Genomic DNA, 18,797 nt, shown 5'->3' on the forward strand with positions numbered 1-18,797 from the left:
AATACACAATTACTGATATCCAGTTTCTCATCTTTTTTTTTTTCATGTTACAATAAGACTCCTCCCCCCCAAAACCCAACCCCACCCCCGATTCCTGTGTAATGACACTGTTAAGGATCACTTTACAAACACAAAATAAGAAACAAGTTACACTGACGTACTATGAAATGCATCAGAACGACCACTTTTGCAACAACAGTAACAAAAAAAAAAGCAAGGCAATGCCCCGTACAGTCCTCAAAGATGCACGATTCCAAAAAAAATAGCGACTCATTTAAGTCCCGACGATAAAATCAAGTTAAATGCGCTATTACACAGGAATCTGTTAAATATCAAAAACAAAACAAAACAAAAAAAAGTTCTTTTTTTTCATTTTTTAACAAGTGTAGCAAAAGACTTACAATTTATTAAGATAGAATAGTAAGAGGTGACAAGGCCTAAAATAAACCTCTGGCCGTTCTGTCATCAAAACCTGACCGACACATGAAAACTCAAGAGAGTGACACGACGAGACGCTGTACAGCTCAGGGTGGAGGCGGGGCTAAAAATGACCGACAGCTTTTAAAAATCCTGCAGATCAACACGCACCTCCCCCGACCCCTTTTCCTTCCTTCCTTTGGACTTCAATGGCAAGGAATTCTTCTTTTTTTTTAAAAAAAAAACAAAAACAAAAACTCACTGTACTCAAAAAGATGACATAGCATAGCTTTTGATGACTCTTTAAAAAAAATCGTACAAAACAAAAACAACCAACACAGGAGCATGACTGGTTTGATTTGTAGTACGTCATGTCTTGCATTCACCCAGCATATTAATTTCTGTAACCTTGTGTCCAGCAAAATGATAAAATAAACAACAGTAAACTGACCAGATCTGTAGAACTCTCCAACAACTTATTTTCCAGTTTGCAAATGAAAAGCATCGCCCTCCCTTTTCCGTTTCGCTGATTTCGATTATTGACTGATGATTTCTTCGCCGCCCCGAGTGACTGCAGTCTGGGCGGCTTCTTGTGTGTGCACGCTGCAGACGATACAGACTTCAGCTGGGCGGATGGGTGGTACAACCGTACATCAAATGCTCAGGCAGAGTAGTGTGGCAAAGTACTCCTCTTTAATGTTAAAAAGGGTGTAGTGTTCAACTCACACGCGCACACGTGCGCGCGCACACAAAAAGGCAGATTTCTATGAGTCCGTGCAACCAACGCTGAGTTTAGGAGTCAGGCTCGTCTTTGAAAGGAAACACTTTAGCACCATAGAAGACCACTCGCTGGCAAGCAAAAGGAACCGGCGGCATGTTCTGGACATGTTCCACCTTCTGTTGACCTTTGACTTTCCACTCATGCTGAGAAAATGGGGTGTCACGAACAAGTGAAGCTTCGACAGGTGTTTTCTTTTTTTTCACCAAGTTCCTCTGTTTGTGGCGCCACAGCTTTGCCGTGATGCCGCACCCGAGCTGAGGGAGACAGTTTTGGGTTGGAGGAGGATTTCTGATCACTTGACCAGACGCTGATGTGACTATAGGGGGTGGGGTGGGGTGGGGTTGGGGGTGTTATGCTCCCGGGACTTGGCAAGTTTTTGTGACAACTTGATTCATAGCAGCCAAATGATGTCTTCTACATGAAGCCATGTCTTGTCTCTGGAACATTGTCCAGCTGGGACCAGCGACAGGTTGGGAGAAAACATCACCCCAGAGGGACGCGATGAGGTCATCAGACGCAGGTGCCTTGGTGTGCTGGGGGAAGGGCCTTCCGGTTCTTTAACCCCTGGGACTTCTCCTTAAAATCAGCCGGTTTCTGCTGTGAGATGTCTATCAGAGCGCTGGCGACGATGATTCCTGCAGACGAGAACAAGTTGTGTGAGCGTCTACATCCAGTATCCAAAACAGCTCACTTTTACATGCTTCACTGCCACGCCAGTCTCAAGAGAGATGAATCGGGCTCTGAGGGACACTTCCAACTCGTTCCCTGCCGCTGACAAGATTTTCCGGCAGTCTGAAGTAAATCAGTGTCAGCTTCCCTGGGCCGACTTAGAGGGGAACCACTTAACTTGCTTAACTTGGCCGGGAACAACACACATTAGCATTAATTTCAATAAACACACAAAACTGGTTTAAGTTGAAGGCGATTGCGAGAGAAAAATGTGGAGAAACTTTCAGTGATGAAGCAGAGTGAATTAAACCAAGCCAATGTTTGATCGCCGCTGATCACAGAAGCAGCATCGATCCTTCTTGGCCAGGATTTCTGTTCTTAATGCCACCTGGTAGGTAGGGAGGCAACTCAGCTGTTTCCGAATGGGACCCGCTGTCTTGTGTGACATGTTTGTGATACGACTCTTTCTCACCCACTTTTATTAACACAACACAGCCGCTGGCGTAAAAGTTCAGTACTTTTGTTTCAAGCCGCGTTCCTGTTCATCGACATCTGCTCGGTTTGACTGTTCTCATGTGAAAAGTGGCAATTTAGATTTCACTTAATGCAAAAGGAATACTTCAAAGCTTTGAAATAGAACTCAGACTGATGCACAAGTGCAACGGACAAGTAGTAATTTGCAGAAGAAATCTTAAGTGGATACCCCCCCACACACACACACACACAGTTTGTTTATAAGTGATGAAATGAATAGTTGGGACTGGGAGACTGAGCCTGACTGACATCCATACAAAGATGCTGACATCCACAATGAGCATTAAAAGGAGTAGAGAAATTAAAAAAAAAATAAAATAATGAAAACAAACTTAATCAGAATTCAAACCAAACATACAACCAGTCATTTTTGGCTCAACTCTTCCAGTTTTACTCGCCCCTCACTGATGTCAGTCTTGGCACTTTATTCGTGTATGTAGTTTGTTACCTGACTGCCCAGGTGGGGGCAAGCCTGAGGGTCCGGACGGCAGCCTCATCAGGACAGTTATAACAGCAGCTTTCCCTCCTGAACACGGCTCCATCGCCACAGGTTTAGGTGCACCCTGAGATGAGAAAGGAATTAAATTCAACTTGAAAAATCACAATCACAAATTATGATCTTGGAAATTAAAAAAGGAATTAAACTGTTTTTTGTTTTTTTTATTTTTTAAAAGGCTAGATAATGATTTCCAAAACAACATATCTCTGTGAAACCGATCAAGAGCAATTTGTTATTCTTCAGGTCTTTATTGGCATTTTCTTTTACGGACGCCTACACACACTGATACACACCAGTGGGCAGTTGCATGAAGACGGTTAAAACACAGAAGAAAAATAAAGAATCATAACAGAAAACACACTTATTTCATATTGCTGCCGGTCTGAGAAATAAACAAAAGTTATGTCCTTTTGACAATAAAGCTTGTTGTGCTTCCAGAATATTTGGCAATTAAGTTTAGTTCAGCTGTCTTACAGTCCACAAAGGCTTTCCGAAGTTCTCTTCAGAGCCTTCTCTTGTCAAAAATTGAATTTTTGATAAACAAGATGTGAAAAATGTACTTAATTGACTTACTGGGCAGAAGAGCCCATTGACAACCAAGCTTAAAGGTAAGGTGTTTGCAGAGTTCTGCTCAGTCACAAATCTAACTATTATATTTGCAGCAGAAGACACTGGAGCTGAGACTAGACGCCCTCCTCCTGAGACAAATGCTCTAATTGCTCCTAAAACAAAAGCACAAAAGTGTGTGTGTGTGTGTGTGTGTGTGTGTGTGTGTGTGTCTGACAGTTCATATGTTGAGGCCCAGTCTCAGAGTTAATGGCCAAAACTGTTTGTCTCAAGCGTGAAAAACATGTCAACCTTACAATGAATGTCAAGGGTTTCACAGCATGTTTTGGATGAGGGGATAGAAATTGGGGAATAATAAGATGTCTACAATTGACTTCTTTGTGTCTGCCTGGATATAAACTCCTGATGAGAAGTCGCAGAAGCTGAATGGGAGAAAACCAGGCAAACAAATGCATTAAAGATGAGAGGAGATGTGAGTGAGATCGACTCGTTTGTATGAAGACGGTTAGTTGGATTCTCTTTGGGCCGAAAGCTTCATTACAACATCGTTGCTAATTTGTGTATTCTGGCTCTAAAAGCCTTCATGAACTACCAAATATATAGAAAACAGACTGGTTTAAGCTCGTTAGTGCCATAAAGTAACATTATTTCTAAACGTATAAATCTACGCATTTACGTCACCTCCACTTTTCCTGTTCAACTGCACGTTTCGCCTTCTTGCACATTAGTTTGGGACGACATTTTTCTGCTAAGTCAATAGATTCGAAGGAGCTGCAGGATGCATCCAACTCTAGCCAGCTGAGAGAAAAAAAAGGTGAGCAGGTGTAAAATAAGAGGGGAAAAGTTAAAGAAGTGTGTGACAATAGTAAACAGTAAACACATACGGATTTACTGCCAAATCCTCTACGAGTGCACGATGTTCAACCACTGGCGCATGTTCAACTGCATTTGGCACAAAGGTGAACTATATCCTCAGAGTTGTTTGGGATATGCCGAAAAAAAGATGACATCTGTACCGAAAGGACACATTGGTCAAATTTCTCCTGAATGAGAAGCTTATTCGGGAGTGTTGGGTTGTCCGTTGATGTTGTAATCGTCTCCAGCTACAACACACGTTTGATTCATTCCATTCTTTATTTCCTTCCTACAGGTACTTGTTGTTGACCTTCATTAAATGAGAACCGTTTTCTGCAGAATCTGAATAATTTGTTGAGCTTATGAATGCTGCTCTGGTTGTTTTCCATTTGTTGTACCACTCCTCTAATCAGCTGGAACTAATAAAGAGAGAGCGAGAGAGAGAGAGAGAGAGAGAGAGAGAGAGAGAGATGGAATGATGATGATGGGATCGAGAGCAGGATAAAAATGTTGTTGTTTTTTTTGTTTTTTTTTTCTTTTTTTTTAAAGAATGGAACACCAAAGGAAAAATATTGGCTGCTCATAGTGTTATGTTGTCTTGTGTGAATATGTTGTGAATATTTTTCATTAGTTATACACACAAAGCCAGTCTGGGAACATCATTGAGTGCAGGGGGCTTTCAGTGTCACACGATATTGTTTAGTTGCCTTGGATCCTATAAACGCTGCCTTTGCAAGCCTCCTGCTTTACACAGTAGACGCATTTGTATCATGGAATCTCTTTGTGTGCACCATTGATCAAACCCCAATTAAAATCACATGATCAGAGAGATGACATTATCACGCATCCGCTCAGGTATGTTGATGATCACATCCTCTAGTTAATGCTGACAGGCCAAGGACAATTAAAGGGCCAGCCATTTCAAGAGCATTCAAGTGATTCTTCTAATGAATAGCTGCACAAACCACATTCACGCAAAGGAGCTAATTTATCCGATGGCTTGTTTTATACTAAATCAGATTCCACTGCAAGCGATACTTACATGGATGACTGGGTGAAACATCATTACAGGGATGAAACCATTGCAAGGTCATCGTGACAACAATGGTGGGTGCTGTTTCTGACCAAGAAACGTGACCACTGACGATTGAAATGTTGTACATTCACGTGGCGTTTCCTGTTCGACTCCATACATGCGCTGCAGAATTGAGCGTTAAAATCCATACAGCAATATATTGTTTTTTTTCTCAACAATACAGAATCAAACTTCCAGCTGCTGGTATCATGACACGTGCATGTTATGGAAAATGTATTTTAAAATGCTACTGGTAGTTTTAGACAGCCGTGGTGATAGTATCTACACTTAGCAACCACCTAATAAAAGTTCGCATTGGTAGGTCAGAAGTACATTAACTTTCTACATGTAAGTATCACGTATTGCTTTTTTCGTGTAGCAGGATTTAATTCACAGCACATGGCAGTTAATTTTTTTTTTTTTTTTAAGTAATCTAAGCCAAGAAATTTGCAGCAGTGTTGGAATAAAGCATTTATTCGGAAAAACTCACTTTTTCCAGTGTTTGGGCATTTATATTTGGGTCTGTCGCATTTTTGATGTGAGCTACTTTGCTCTGTGGTTTTGCGAGTAAATGAGTTGTTCAGATTTGATGCCCCTTAACGCGTCACAAGCGGGTTTGTCAATAATGGAAACTGCCCCTGCATCTATCTTTACTTGAAATGAAAATAGAGTAGTGGGTGGAGCATGTACAGTTATGGGCAGCAGTTATAGTAAGGGATAGGACATTTAAAAATATATATACAGTATATATTAATAATCAACTGGCCAATCACAACAAAGAAGGCATTTCCGAGGAGGGGACAGGAGCTCTAACAGCCTGAATCTAAACACACCATCAACTGACAGGGTTAAATTGGGTATGAGGTATAATATGAGCCCTGTAAAGAGTAAATAACTGCAATGTGAAACTACATCCACAATCCCATTTAGGAGGGTCGCTGCAGTATTTTATTTCATCTGAGCTTCTTTTTTTTAAAATTGATGATGTCAAAAAGATGCATTATCTTTTCTACTAGTTATTATCCAGCGTGAGGACCACATCACAGTCATTCAAACATTCCTGCAAACATGCATGTTGCACACACACACACACACACACACACACACACACTGTCTGCTCTCCGCTGACAGGTGCCATCCATCACACTAGCTGTCTGTTATTGGTTCCATGTGTTGAATGTCGGCCATCGTCAATAGAGACATCTGGGACATGGAGGCCCAGACCCACGGTGTTTGAGCCCAAATTGCTCGGCAGCCAACAGCTGCTGACATTCTGTCACCAAAAGCGACGTCTGTCTCTGATGAATTAAAGCCAAGCAAAGATGGAGGAAACAGCTATGATCACTCATTTCCTCTCCCGGTGGAGCTGGAGGGTCCTAAAGATGCTTGGACAGAGACCTTGTACGAATGCATTGTGGTCTTTGCAGTTTAATTTTAGTACTCCATCTTTTGCTTCCCTTCCGTACACACTCCATTACCACATATAGTGCATTTGCTATACAGTTTTTGTTATGATATTGAGGACTTGTTCAACGTCCTCCAGCAAAGTCTTTCAAACTGGCCTTAAATGACGAGGGAATCTACTAAAGCGCAAAATATTCAGTCTAATTTCATGAACTGAATGAACTTTTCTGCATATATGCATCTATTTATCATGTTGTTTTGCTGTTTTGTTCTGACGTAAAACTAACTGTTGACACGACTAAGAATTCCAGCCTGACATCAGTGTCCTCTTGGCATCACCAACTCTTTCTGATAGTTCTAAGTGAAGCCAGATGCTGACCAATTATCATTTATAACAGTTTCATACGGTTCACCTTCAGCTGGTGCCAGGGCTGGATGATGTGCTCCAACATATGCATTTGTAGATGTGGAAGCATGTAGATTAGAGTCCAAAGTGCCCCTTTTATATCCAGTATTTAAAGACCCGGTGCAGCTTTGATGCTACAGAGATGGATTCTGTTTCAGTGGACCTCCAGATCAATAAATCAGAGACAGACAGAACTCTGTTTGCAACTCATTTGAAAAACTGCGAGCTTATGGTTATACTGCTGTGTAATAGTATCAAACACTAGAACCTGTATTATAGTTTCAGCATATGTAATATACTGATCAGGAAGACTAAGACAGTTCTGTTGCTGCACTTATGTCACCTGATCAGACCAGGGTGACGACAATTAATGTGTGTTGTTGTTGTTTTTTTTTAAATTTAGTACAAATCACTGAATAATCTGCTGATTATTTGTGCGATTAACTTTTAGTTGAGTAAAAATGTCAAGAATATCTGAAAAATACTCATCATCCTGGGTCCTAATGTGACAAATCACTTAATTTGTCCACCCAACAGTTCAAACACTCTTAATTTTCTGCCATAAATCACAAAAAAAAAAAGCACCAAATCTTTATATTTAAGAGTCGGTAACCAGCAAGATTTAGGTTTTTGTTAAAAAAAAAAAAAGCTGAAAGAATAATCAGTCAAATAACTGGTGACTTATTTTCTTCTGATTGGCTAAAAGATTCATTGTCGCACACATGCAGTCACACTTGTAAATGTCCCTTTGGACCATATTTGTGCCTCTACAAGGGCACTGCAATAATGAATCACTGTAAATGTATAAGGAATTAACATGAAAGCCATCATCATTAATATGTGTTCTGAAAAAAAACAAAAATTATAGTCAGTGTTTATGGACAAGGTAGCTGCTCCCTTGTTGAGTTGACCGTGTTACGCGGGTTTTGTGAGAGAAAAATTCGGATTAAATGCAATGCTCAAGTGCTTTTGGCAAAAACACAGACATAGCAACTTCCTTAAAAGCTTCACAGACATCTAAGAGAAAGTCAAGCATTTATAGGTTCAGTCTGCATCTTGCGAGGGTCAACAAACAGACGACGGAGGATGCGCTTGCTTTTCCCCTCCCCAGTTATCATTTCCCAAACAGCTTGCCACATTGTTTACAGCAATACTCTCCAGTGGGTGCAAACTCTCTACCTTCATATACTCTGTAACAAACACAACATCTTTGTGTGTGTGTGTGTGTGTGTGTGTGTGTGTGTGTGTGTGTGTGTGTGTGTGTGTGTGTGTGTGTGTGTGTGCGCGCGCAGTGGGAGCACTCCTGGGCTTCATTATGCTGGGATTCATTTTTACACACGTTTCGGTGAAAAATACCTACTTAAGAATCTTCTTGAATCAAGGCAGGTACGACTGAAACGGCGGTTTTTCTTAAAATATTCAGATTTAGATTGCACCTCGCTGCTTTAAAAGTGCAACCAATAAAGTGCACTCAGAGAAAAGAAGCATTGTTTTTCTCCTCTCCTGCTCTCAACATTGCCCTTCACAACACCCTAATGCATGGTGAGTACCGCTCAGTGCTACACTAATAGCTAATGTAGTAGCTCTTTGCTGGTTGCCACAGTGATTTTATTTCTCTCAGCGGCAGGTGACACAGAGCTGGCCTTGGCTGAGGAGATGCTGTTGGTCCTCTGACGCTAATATGAGGATGGAGCTCTCTGTATTGCTTTAAGATGCGCTTTTATCCCATGTGGCACTAAGCATGTCTGGGAGGTATTTGAAAAAGCTCACGTGCAAAAACATGGCGAGAGAGAAGAGATTGTTACGGCGAGATCGATTAACAGAACATCTTGACGTCAAAATTTCAAACATCAAACCCCATTTAAACATGTTCTTCAAAGTACTGACCATCATTTCTCTTTGAGCAGATAAAACTGCCATGAATGACCCTTTAAAAATCTTGGTTTTCAAATATCATTTTTAGTAAAGGATCTTTCTTTCTTTCTTTCTCAACATTGATTGAAATTTTTCACAAAGACTAACGCCGGTGATTGCAGAGGATAATTCGTCCAGAGGAGGCGAACATCACTGGCAGACTTTTTTTTTTCTTCTTTATCTATGCGGGGAGCGGATAAAAAGCGGACAAACTGTGAGTAGAGGACACAAGCTTTTAGAGGACAGCACAATGAGATGTAATTATTGTAGCGGCACAGTATTCTCTGTATTAGGAAAAGAGCTCAAAAGAGAAAAAAAAAAGAAGGTGTCCAGGATACATCTCCTGATGTGTTTGTTTTTTTTAACCTTAAGAATTTTGATATTAACATTTTTGCAATATGTCCATCATCAACATGGATGATATTCTTTTTCTTTTTAAGAGGATGACTGTAACTCTTTGGTGTGTTTGTGTGCGAGGACGCAAACGCAGGACTCACATCGACCATCGGCTGCAACACTTCTGGCTGCTCTCCTCTGGAATCCAGCCCCACGGCAACGGAGGCGAATGGACGACTGGCCATCTGCTGACGTTCTCTCATCAGTTGCTGGAATATCAAAACGCACACGACAACATTAGCATGACGTGACACGAGTTGAATCAAAAAAGAAAAAAAGAGAGAGAAAAATTGAGGGAAAAGAGCTTTAGAAATCATTACAATCGGGGACGCAGTGATTGTGAAATTCTTGGCTAAAATCGATGGTCATCATTATCTTTCCATTCCCTGTTTCTGTCAGACCAACTCAAAACAAACCGTCATAATCCGAATTGTGGAAAAAAAATACGATATTGAAGTATTTCTGCAGCGCTTCGCCACACTATCTCTGCAGGAACACAAATTCAATAAAAAAACATCATACTAAAATGATAAAAACAATCTTTAATAAAACCAACCATCTTATTTTCAGATCGTCTGAGGCAGAAGATGTGGCAAATATGGGCCAACTAGAACAGATGGATGATATACTGTTACATCCCAAAGTCAAACACCATTATCCAACATCCATTATTCTCTTATTCATTGCACTTCATACAATTGAAAATGTAACAATATTTCACCCAATTCATTTTTCCTACGTGCCAAGAAGATAAAACAAGATGTTTTGAAATTGAATCCAGCCACAACAAAAGACTGGGATGCATAAAATTAGATCAAACCTTTAGTCATGGCACGTTATTGGTGAAGATACGGAGGGAGGAAAACTGGCGTCAATAAAAAATGTACCGATGTTATTGTGTTCTATATTTGGAGTTAATCAAAAAAATGACCACTCTGATAGTCATAACAGAGGAGTTGAATCAATACTACAGTAGTCACTGATTCCGCTGTCATTAGTGCTCTAATCATACTGTCGGGTTATAATTCACATCTTTTGTCAGCTTACAATAAGAGCAGGATATTGGTACAGGTAAGACATCGCGAAAAGTCTGATGATAAACTAAAATGTGGGGTTGAGCCGAACAGAGCATAACAAAATGATAGATTGTGCATAGTTGCAGTGTTTTGTTGTGTGTGCTACATAAGGGCAGGGTTATCACAGTCTGAAGCTAAAAATCAATAGCATACATCAATGAGGAAACACCCAAAGACTCAAACATCCCTGCCCTAAAGCCACGTGCCCCATATTAAAGACATAACCCAACAATTTCCAGGTTTTGATGTCTTTTCAACAATATTGCAATCAAAATGATTTCCTCCCTCCAAACACATGAACAGGCTAACATTCCCAGTGTTTAATGATAAGTGGATTTTACATTGCCAACAAATGCATCAAACAGATACACCGTTCACTGTAATTCTGCCATCACTCGTGGTACATCCTACAGTGAGACAGAGAGAGGTGCTGCTGAGGTTTTACCCAGGAATGCTGTGGTTAGGTCACTGGCCAGTTGTGACCTATTCCTGCAGCTTTAGATTGAGCAGAAAATAGCTTCTCTGTTTCCCCACTAATCAATATTGTAAAACAACGAGCGCCACACTTTCATCAACAGCGCTGCGTGTGATCGATATCTAAACAGGCCACCATATTAGCACCAAGGACATCGCTGGCTGATTATTGGATTTGTGATGAGATTAAGTTTGCTGCTTCGGGATCTAATTGTACTTCGGATTACTAAGAACATCTAGCTGTCGTGTTGATGTTCCTTAGGTTCGACAAATATGTCTCTGCGCGTGCACAAACATGACAACATTTAACGGAAAAGCAGTATCGAAAGCAATACTCTCCATATAGTGCAAATACATTTTTCAAGTACTCCAAAGACCGTTTTAAACCATAAAATAATTTGATTTACTACTTAAGCACTCTCTAATCATCTGACATTGTGTCCTTAATAGCATGTGCTTTCACTCACTCTGGAGAGTATTGTGATGATTATATTCATTAGCTATGCTATTAATTGGCAACATTCAGATGAGGTCTGAAGAGGTTCATGGCATGCAAATGCATATATGCGTGTGTGTCTGTCAAAACTGTTTGAATTAATGTCTTATGGTATCAAGGACTTGTGTTTATCACGGCCGTGTGTGTGTGTGTGTGTGTGTGTGTGTGTGTGTGTGTGTTGTTGGGACTTCTGTAGATGTACAGGGACACGATAAAGAGATGCAAACAGTGATACGATAAGAGTGATATTAGTTTACAGTCAGAGCGAATGTCGAGTTTGATATTGTACCGCCAACGACAAATGTGACATACTGCTTCAACTGCTGCCAGAGTTACAAATGCCAAAATTAGAAGAGAGTTGAAAAACGAGATGCTTCATTAATCCAATTATCAAATGTAGAAAAACTGACTGCTAAATCTGTGGAACATGAGGTAAACCTATGTATGTGTAGCTGCTGTGTGTCATACATTAAGTATATACACAGTCCATGTGTGTGAAGTGTTCGGTACATGAGTTGCCGGACTTATAGGGAGCGATTGATGGGAACTGCTTTGTTGATTCACTAGAGACCCCCACCCCCCACCCCAAGGGAAGGTAAAGGTGAGAAAAGAACAACATCCAGATGAAATTGACATTGATCACTCCATTGGTTTTTCCTTTTTTTTAAGCTCTTATTTTTAAAATTTCAAAACCCGAACGTCCGTGTTGTGCATCTCTGCTATTTCACATCTGACGGTAACATCACACCTATAGATTTAAGCCACTGCAGGTCAAAATGAGAAATTTTGCACTTATCCAAAAGATAAACACTAGATGGAGGTGCCTGGTGGGCTTGTTGTTATTAAAAAAATTAATAAATAATAGAAACACCCCAAAAAAACCAACAACAGTTAACAGCTTATTTTGGATCAAAACAAAAGCTGCAAATCAAAAAACATTAATCCTAAATGTCAGATAGCAGTAATGTTATTTATCATGTTGCAGGATTAATTTAAAGCGCAAGCAGGGAGTGGAAGCAAAGTCAGGGGGAAAGCTTGTGGCTTTCCTCCTGCACATGCATCTAAAATGTGCTGGGAATACAATCATCGAAGGGCTGGCACAATAAGAGGAGAAGGATTCTAGAAATGAATACCAGGTTAATGACAAAAGGCTGGAGTCAATGCTATAAAACCAATTAAGGGTTCAATGACGGACTGATTTTGTCAAGACTACAAGCTGGAGCCATTCAGTCTTTCGATAAGGTTGGGCAAGCTATGCAACTTGATTAATTTGGCAAGTGAGTTCAGGAATTATCTGTCTTTTGAATACAGAATTCAGATCTTTTTATTGGCCTCTACACAAGAGTAGGTTTCATCCTGCCTCGGGGCGAATTCCACACCTAAGCGGCTCTCGTTGTCCTTTTCTAAGATCGCAGGCTTGTACCCACGGGCATTGCATCGCCGAATCAAAAAATATAAACAACAACATCATGAAAAAGAAATGCAAAATAAAACTAGAGGGCAGTTGTAGAGTCATACCGCCATGCACGTCGAGAGTATGTGGCCGCTCCACAGAACAAGAGGGAGGGGAAACCTGATGATGTTTTGATTTCACATGAAGGAGAAGATTAATACATGCAATATTGTGTAAGTATCATCTCCTGGTACCACTAGGTGGTGCTAATTACGCCTTAAGCCTTTAGCTTATAGGTGTCCTCAGGCTTTCCTAAAAAATGTTTCCAAATTTTGGAAAAGGTCTGACCACGTGGAGTCCAGTTACAACTTCTGGCTGAAATATCAAAAATGGCCGCCTTGCTATGGAATCACAAAAACAACACCAGATAAAATATCTACACAACAGAGAACATTAAAATGCATCAGGTTCATCATTTTTTACATTAAAATATCAGTGAAGGAGAGGCCTGAATATGGATTTCTTCCATTAACTCCTAAAATTAAGCATATAATCTGTAATCCGGTGCACAATTTTACAATCTGCATTTAATAGCTATGTATTGTTTTTATGATCTGTTGTGTATTTGCTGAGACGCTTGTTTGGAAAAGTGCTCAATAAATAGAACTTATCTACTCAATATATGCAGTGTACTATAAGGTTGTAGCACACCAAACTGATGTGATGTTGCGGTACTGTGAGTACTGTGTGATTGTTTCAGTAGCATTACTTTTTTTTTACAGCAGAAGTGTATCTCTGATTCAAATACACAACAGCGTCAAAGCTTATAGGTAACAACCTAAGATGAACTCTTTATCGTGTTGAAACGCTATCATTTGTAACTCGGGGGGGGGGGGATTATTAGAATGCAAACTTGAAACTGAGCAAGGGACAATCAAGGTGACCAGGGGCTTAAGAGAAAGATAATCTTATTAGAGTGATCAATGATTCCTGATTGAGCTCTTCAATGGATGAGTGTTGGCGTAAAGGAGGACATGTGAGAATTATGTGGTTGGAGAAGTGTTCCTGTCAGTTTTGTCAGTGCGAGGATAATAACAAATTAGAACATCGTGCCATCTCAATCAAAATGGGGTGTTTAAGAGGGTTTAAATGAGACTATAACACCACTAATTATAATATTCAAGCTTTCTATGAATGTTCCTGCTGCCAGCATATTAAAATGATTTATGTCAAATGTGTTTTCCTAGGAGGAACAACAAGCTTTTCACAATTTTTTCTAACTAATACCAACCCTGTCTGCCTAGGAAGTTTGACGCTACATATTAGTTGGCCAGTTTAGCTTAGCATAAAGGCTAAACAGCGATGCAGCTACCCTGGCACTGTCTGAAGGTTATGAAACCCAGCTACCAGCAACTCCAAGAGATCCCGACTTCATTAGTACACTTTGATAGTCAAAACAAAAGTGTAAAAAGTGACATTTTTTGAAGGAAGTAATTACTTCTTGGCCAGGACTCCTGTAATCCCACTCATTGCCTGGTAACCTCATGCTGATAAGAGGATTCCAGTGTGTTGCTATGCTCGGCCAAAAAGCAACAACTTGCCATTTTTACTATTCAGCTTTTGTACAGATTAAACAGGATTTAATGTGTTAATTAGAGAGCTTTCGAAGTGCTGGCAGGCAGACTTTGTCACCGTCAGGCAGAACCCGGCCAGGCGTTTCCCCGTGTTTCCAGTCTTTGTGCTAAGCTAAGCTGATTGGCTGTTGACAGCTGATCCACACTCTGTACAGACACGAGAGTGCTGTCAACTCTCTCGTCTGCTCGTGAAATGCTCCAAACTGTTCCTTCATAGTGGCAGAAATAAGAATAAAAAAAAACATACACATGGAAAATTCACGTCCATGACACACGACTGAGAACATGTAGCTTTTGCTCTCTGAAGCATCACTTCCTGTCCTTAGCTAACACAACAGGCATTAGCCATCCAACTATTACCATGACAACTTGATGATAATGTTCACTTAAGAAAATTCAATGCTCAAACATGCTGAGAGACATAATGGACCATTCAGTAGCGATCACTGCTCAATAACAGGACAAATGTTGCATGAGGAGTCTGCTTTTGAGGGACTGACACCTCTACGTGTGTGTGTGTGTGTGTGTGTGTGTGTATGTGTGTGTTTTTACATATGAAAACATCTTTAAACTTTGCGGCAGTCTCGTGAAATGTCAGCGCAACCCCCTCACCCCCACCCATACAGGAAGCTTCAAAGGGGTCAGTCCTTGTTGTCCTCCGTGGCATTTATAGTTGTTGTCTCTTCATCCCTCTGTCCCCACACAGGTTCCAAGTCTCATCACCTAGCTACCGCAAACATATTCAAATCCAACAGCAGCACTGTAGCTACACTGTCCTTTAGATGCATGATTTTTTTTTTAAAAAGAAGAAGAAGAAGAAAAAGGTCTTATCTAATTAGCACAGTAGTGTAGGAAAAAATGAGTCAGTGAATGGAGGACTCATCCATTCATCGTTTCTTTGAATAAATAGTAGACACCCTTTCATCGATGAAGCCGGTAAATAAAAGCACAGCCATAGGTTTCATACATGAAAGCCAAAAAAACATTTGGGAGCTCAATTAGTATCAGATATCCACCGGCAGCATCAGCGTCTCGTTATAACCTTTATCATCTCTGGAAGCCTCATTAAGAGCCATTCATTTCACATCCTTGTGTTCCTCGGGGGAGAGGTGCCGTTAAAGTGGTGTTAAGAAACAAACTTATCATCTATTTTGTTAAAATCATTGTTTCCCCCCCCCCCCTTTCCAAATAAACACAAGAACTAACAATCAAACCTTGTGAGAAAAAAACAAAATTAGATGAACCATAACAACATTTATTACTGAACTGTATTTTTTAAATTGGTGTTGCGTAGTATTTGAGGATGTGATTGTACTGCTTTTAACAGTGGGGGGCGAAATGAAGTGTTTTATGGCACATTTTCTTTACTATGAAATTTACATTTTTACACTAAAATATACCAGGAAATACGGTGAAAGTCGTCTTTCAACTGATTTAAGATCAGTTACCACGTATACGCTGTCTGAACACAAGTTCATAATCACCGTTTGAACTAATTCCACAAGCTCGGAGTACTTTGATATTTGCAGGATGTCTACTTTTTGACCACATCCATCTTCTGTTTTTTTGCAGTTGCCTCTGCTTGTGTGGCTCCAATTTCTTTCCACCAGTAAACGACTTCTTTAACAGCTTCACATCACCAACTGAGGGGCATTAAACGATAATTCGCCGCATACATCCTCAAACTACTCCTCGTTATTTCATCAGCTTCGGCCATTTATTTGTTAACAACCGATTCATGGTGTATATAAAGAAGTGCTGCAAATTTCAAATGAGGATTAATGTTTTTTAATGTCCAGTATCAAAGAGAATGTGAGCAACAATTACCAAAACAATGACAGAGTCCTTCCTAGAGCACTTAGATGGATTTGTGAGTAATTGTTCTTTGAGCTACTTTGGGTGAGAGATTGATTCTGTCTGCACCTGTCAGACACTGATAATAAAGAGCTTTTTAAACAAAAGACAAGACATGATTCACCGCGGAGGTTGAGAGCTTCCAACAAACCACTGAATGCTTTTGCCTTATTTAACCTTCATCAAGCATCGAAACGATTACGAGAAAATGAGTTACGGAACAATACACAAGTGCTCCACTTAAATGCTTGGGCATAATGATTTTAATGGTTGGTACATATTATGCCCATTCACAATTACATAAACTCTTCAGTATTTATTTGGACAGGATAGAGAACACATCTGAACTATGTGGAGAAGTACTTGAAGTACCTTCAAATGCTGGAGTGCTCAAACCCTGACGGACATCCTCAAAGTTATTACAACTGCCAAGAAAGGCTCTCGAAACGCTGACTGCCCCCCCTTTTTTTTTTTAAAAGTAACGCAACAAAAACGTATTTCATTGTAAGAATTCGAACAAACTGATTTGGCTAAAATGGAATGCATATATGGTGTTTTTCTTTTTAGTCGTAGTGTAGACACAGTTGTCAATTCTCTTTATACATTTGTTTCCAAAAGCCATTGCGATAGTGACAAATACTGGCCACCATCATCTTATCTGTAGGAATTTTGCCTTTGCAGCCAATAAAAGCTGGTAAAATAAACAGACAAACAAATAAAAGTCCAAACTGATCCGATTTGAAATGCGTCTGTCTTGTGTTTATGTGCAATATAAATTCATGGCAGGCGGCAGGACCCCAGCTGAACCTGCACATCACAAGAGCAAGAGTAAAATATGGAAGGCTGCCTATACGTTGTATTTGTTTAAAGACGTGTGTGATACAAACTAGAATCTATCTATTTACGCACACGGCTTTATTTGTTCTATCCGGCTACATTTTTCAATCATCCTCATAAACTTCCAGTGGTTATAAAACTCTCGATCACCTCAAATCAAGAGGAGGTGGTTTTTGTTTCAACTTTTTTTTTTTTCTCTCTTTATTTTGATGTAGCAGCTGAAGGGCAGTGATGAACAGGAATGCCAAGAGCAGAGAGAGAGCGAAAAAAAAAAGTGAGTGGAATTTTAATGAGCCGAGTCCATCTGCCTGCATTAATTTTTATTGACTTTAATTCTTTAGATAGGCCTGATTCTGAGTCACCATAGCCATCATCCTTGTTTAGTTTCAGACATCAATTAGAGGATATCAAATCTAGACCCAATGATTATCAATGTCAACCTCTGAGGGGAAACAAATAGTGGGAGCTGCATTAATAGACTGCAGGCCATGAGGATGGATGTACACCAAATTTAATTTCCTGTTATTAGATATCATATTGCATTTAGGAGAATACAGGATAGACTTAAGGTGAAGGGCATATCTAACCAATGACTGGGGCTTACACTTCTTCTCTTGATCCATTTTTCATATCAATATAGATTATTGATTTCTATTTTTTTTTATCCCCCCCATCCATCACGTTACTTCTACTGAAATTCCTTGGTCTATTTTTCCGGTGAAATTCTGAAATCTTCACTTCACCATATTCACTGTGAAAAAAACCAAACCCGCTCCCTAAAGGCGTCTAAAAGCTTCTAAGGAGCTGAGAACACTGGAAAAATACATGTGCTGATGTTCTGTCTCACAGCTTAAGTGTGTGACATCATTAAGGCGATGGCAAAATCAGCTGGCACACTTGTTAAGGCGCTTCTCAAGGATGATAAAAAGTTAGAATTTGACTCCATTTTTTGGGGGGTGGGGTGGGGTGGGGGGATGTCACGTGTGTCTCACTCACTTGTATAAAACATACAAGAATGTATTTTTATCGACTTACTTCTCTGCGCCGTGAAGCCCAGCAAGTCTGTTTGATCTTCCACACCACTGCTGCCACCAGGAGGAGCGACAGAAAGCAACTGGAACAACAAGGAAGGAAAAATATGAAGCACGATCGTCCGCACACATCCAGCAGTCGGGTCATTCTTTGGCTCCTACTCTTGCTTTTGAAGCTGTTTGGTTTGGTCTAACAGGAGCACAGGTCGAAAATCTCTCATATCTTCGTGCGACGTCAAAAAATGAGCTTGATTGAAAGACAAGCTGCAGTCTGAAGCCTTGACGGTCTCAACGAGACTTTCTTAGGTCACATGGAAAAGGCCGCCACATCTGTCCAATAAATATGAAGCTACAACAAGAGGTTCGTAAGCATCACCGTCCAAAGGGAACAATCTGTTCAGAGAAGCATGACAGTAACTCCACCCACTTGCAGTTCTATTTCACAAATATCCTGTTTACATCTTGGTAGAAATACTACGAAATTA

At 40.2% G+C, this 18,797-nt stretch overlaps 1 protein-coding gene across 1 annotated transcript in view; it reads right to left on the reverse strand.

Annotated features, from left to right (window-relative positions):
* Window positions 1–655: 655 nt before the first annotated feature.
* The window catches only part of atrnl1b (attractin-like 1b), a 62,866-nt gene continuing 44,724 nt past the window's right edge, over window positions 656–18,797 (reverse strand). Inside the window, exons 26-29 of the mRNA XM_086195176.1 lie at window positions 18,317–18,395; window positions 9,619–9,726; window positions 2,850–2,964; window positions 656–1,833 (exon numbers count right to left, since the gene is read on the reverse strand). Of these exons, the coding sequence (XP_086051302.1) occupies window positions 1,709–1,833; window positions 2,850–2,964; window positions 9,619–9,726; window positions 18,317–18,395 (427 nt within the window). The 3' untranslated portion in view covers window positions 656–1,708. The remainder of the gene's footprint in view (window positions 1,834–2,849; window positions 2,965–9,618; window positions 9,727–18,316; window positions 18,396–18,797) is intronic.

This window comes from Aulostomus chinensis, chromosome 23, assembly GCF_037954235.1.
Source record: "Aulostomus chinensis isolate RoL2024-O1b breed Wild chromosome 23, RoL_Achi_v1.0, whole genome shotgun sequence".
In the NCBI taxonomy this organism is placed as follows: Eukaryota; Metazoa; Chordata; class Actinopteri; order Syngnathiformes; family Aulostomidae; genus Aulostomus; species Aulostomus chinensis.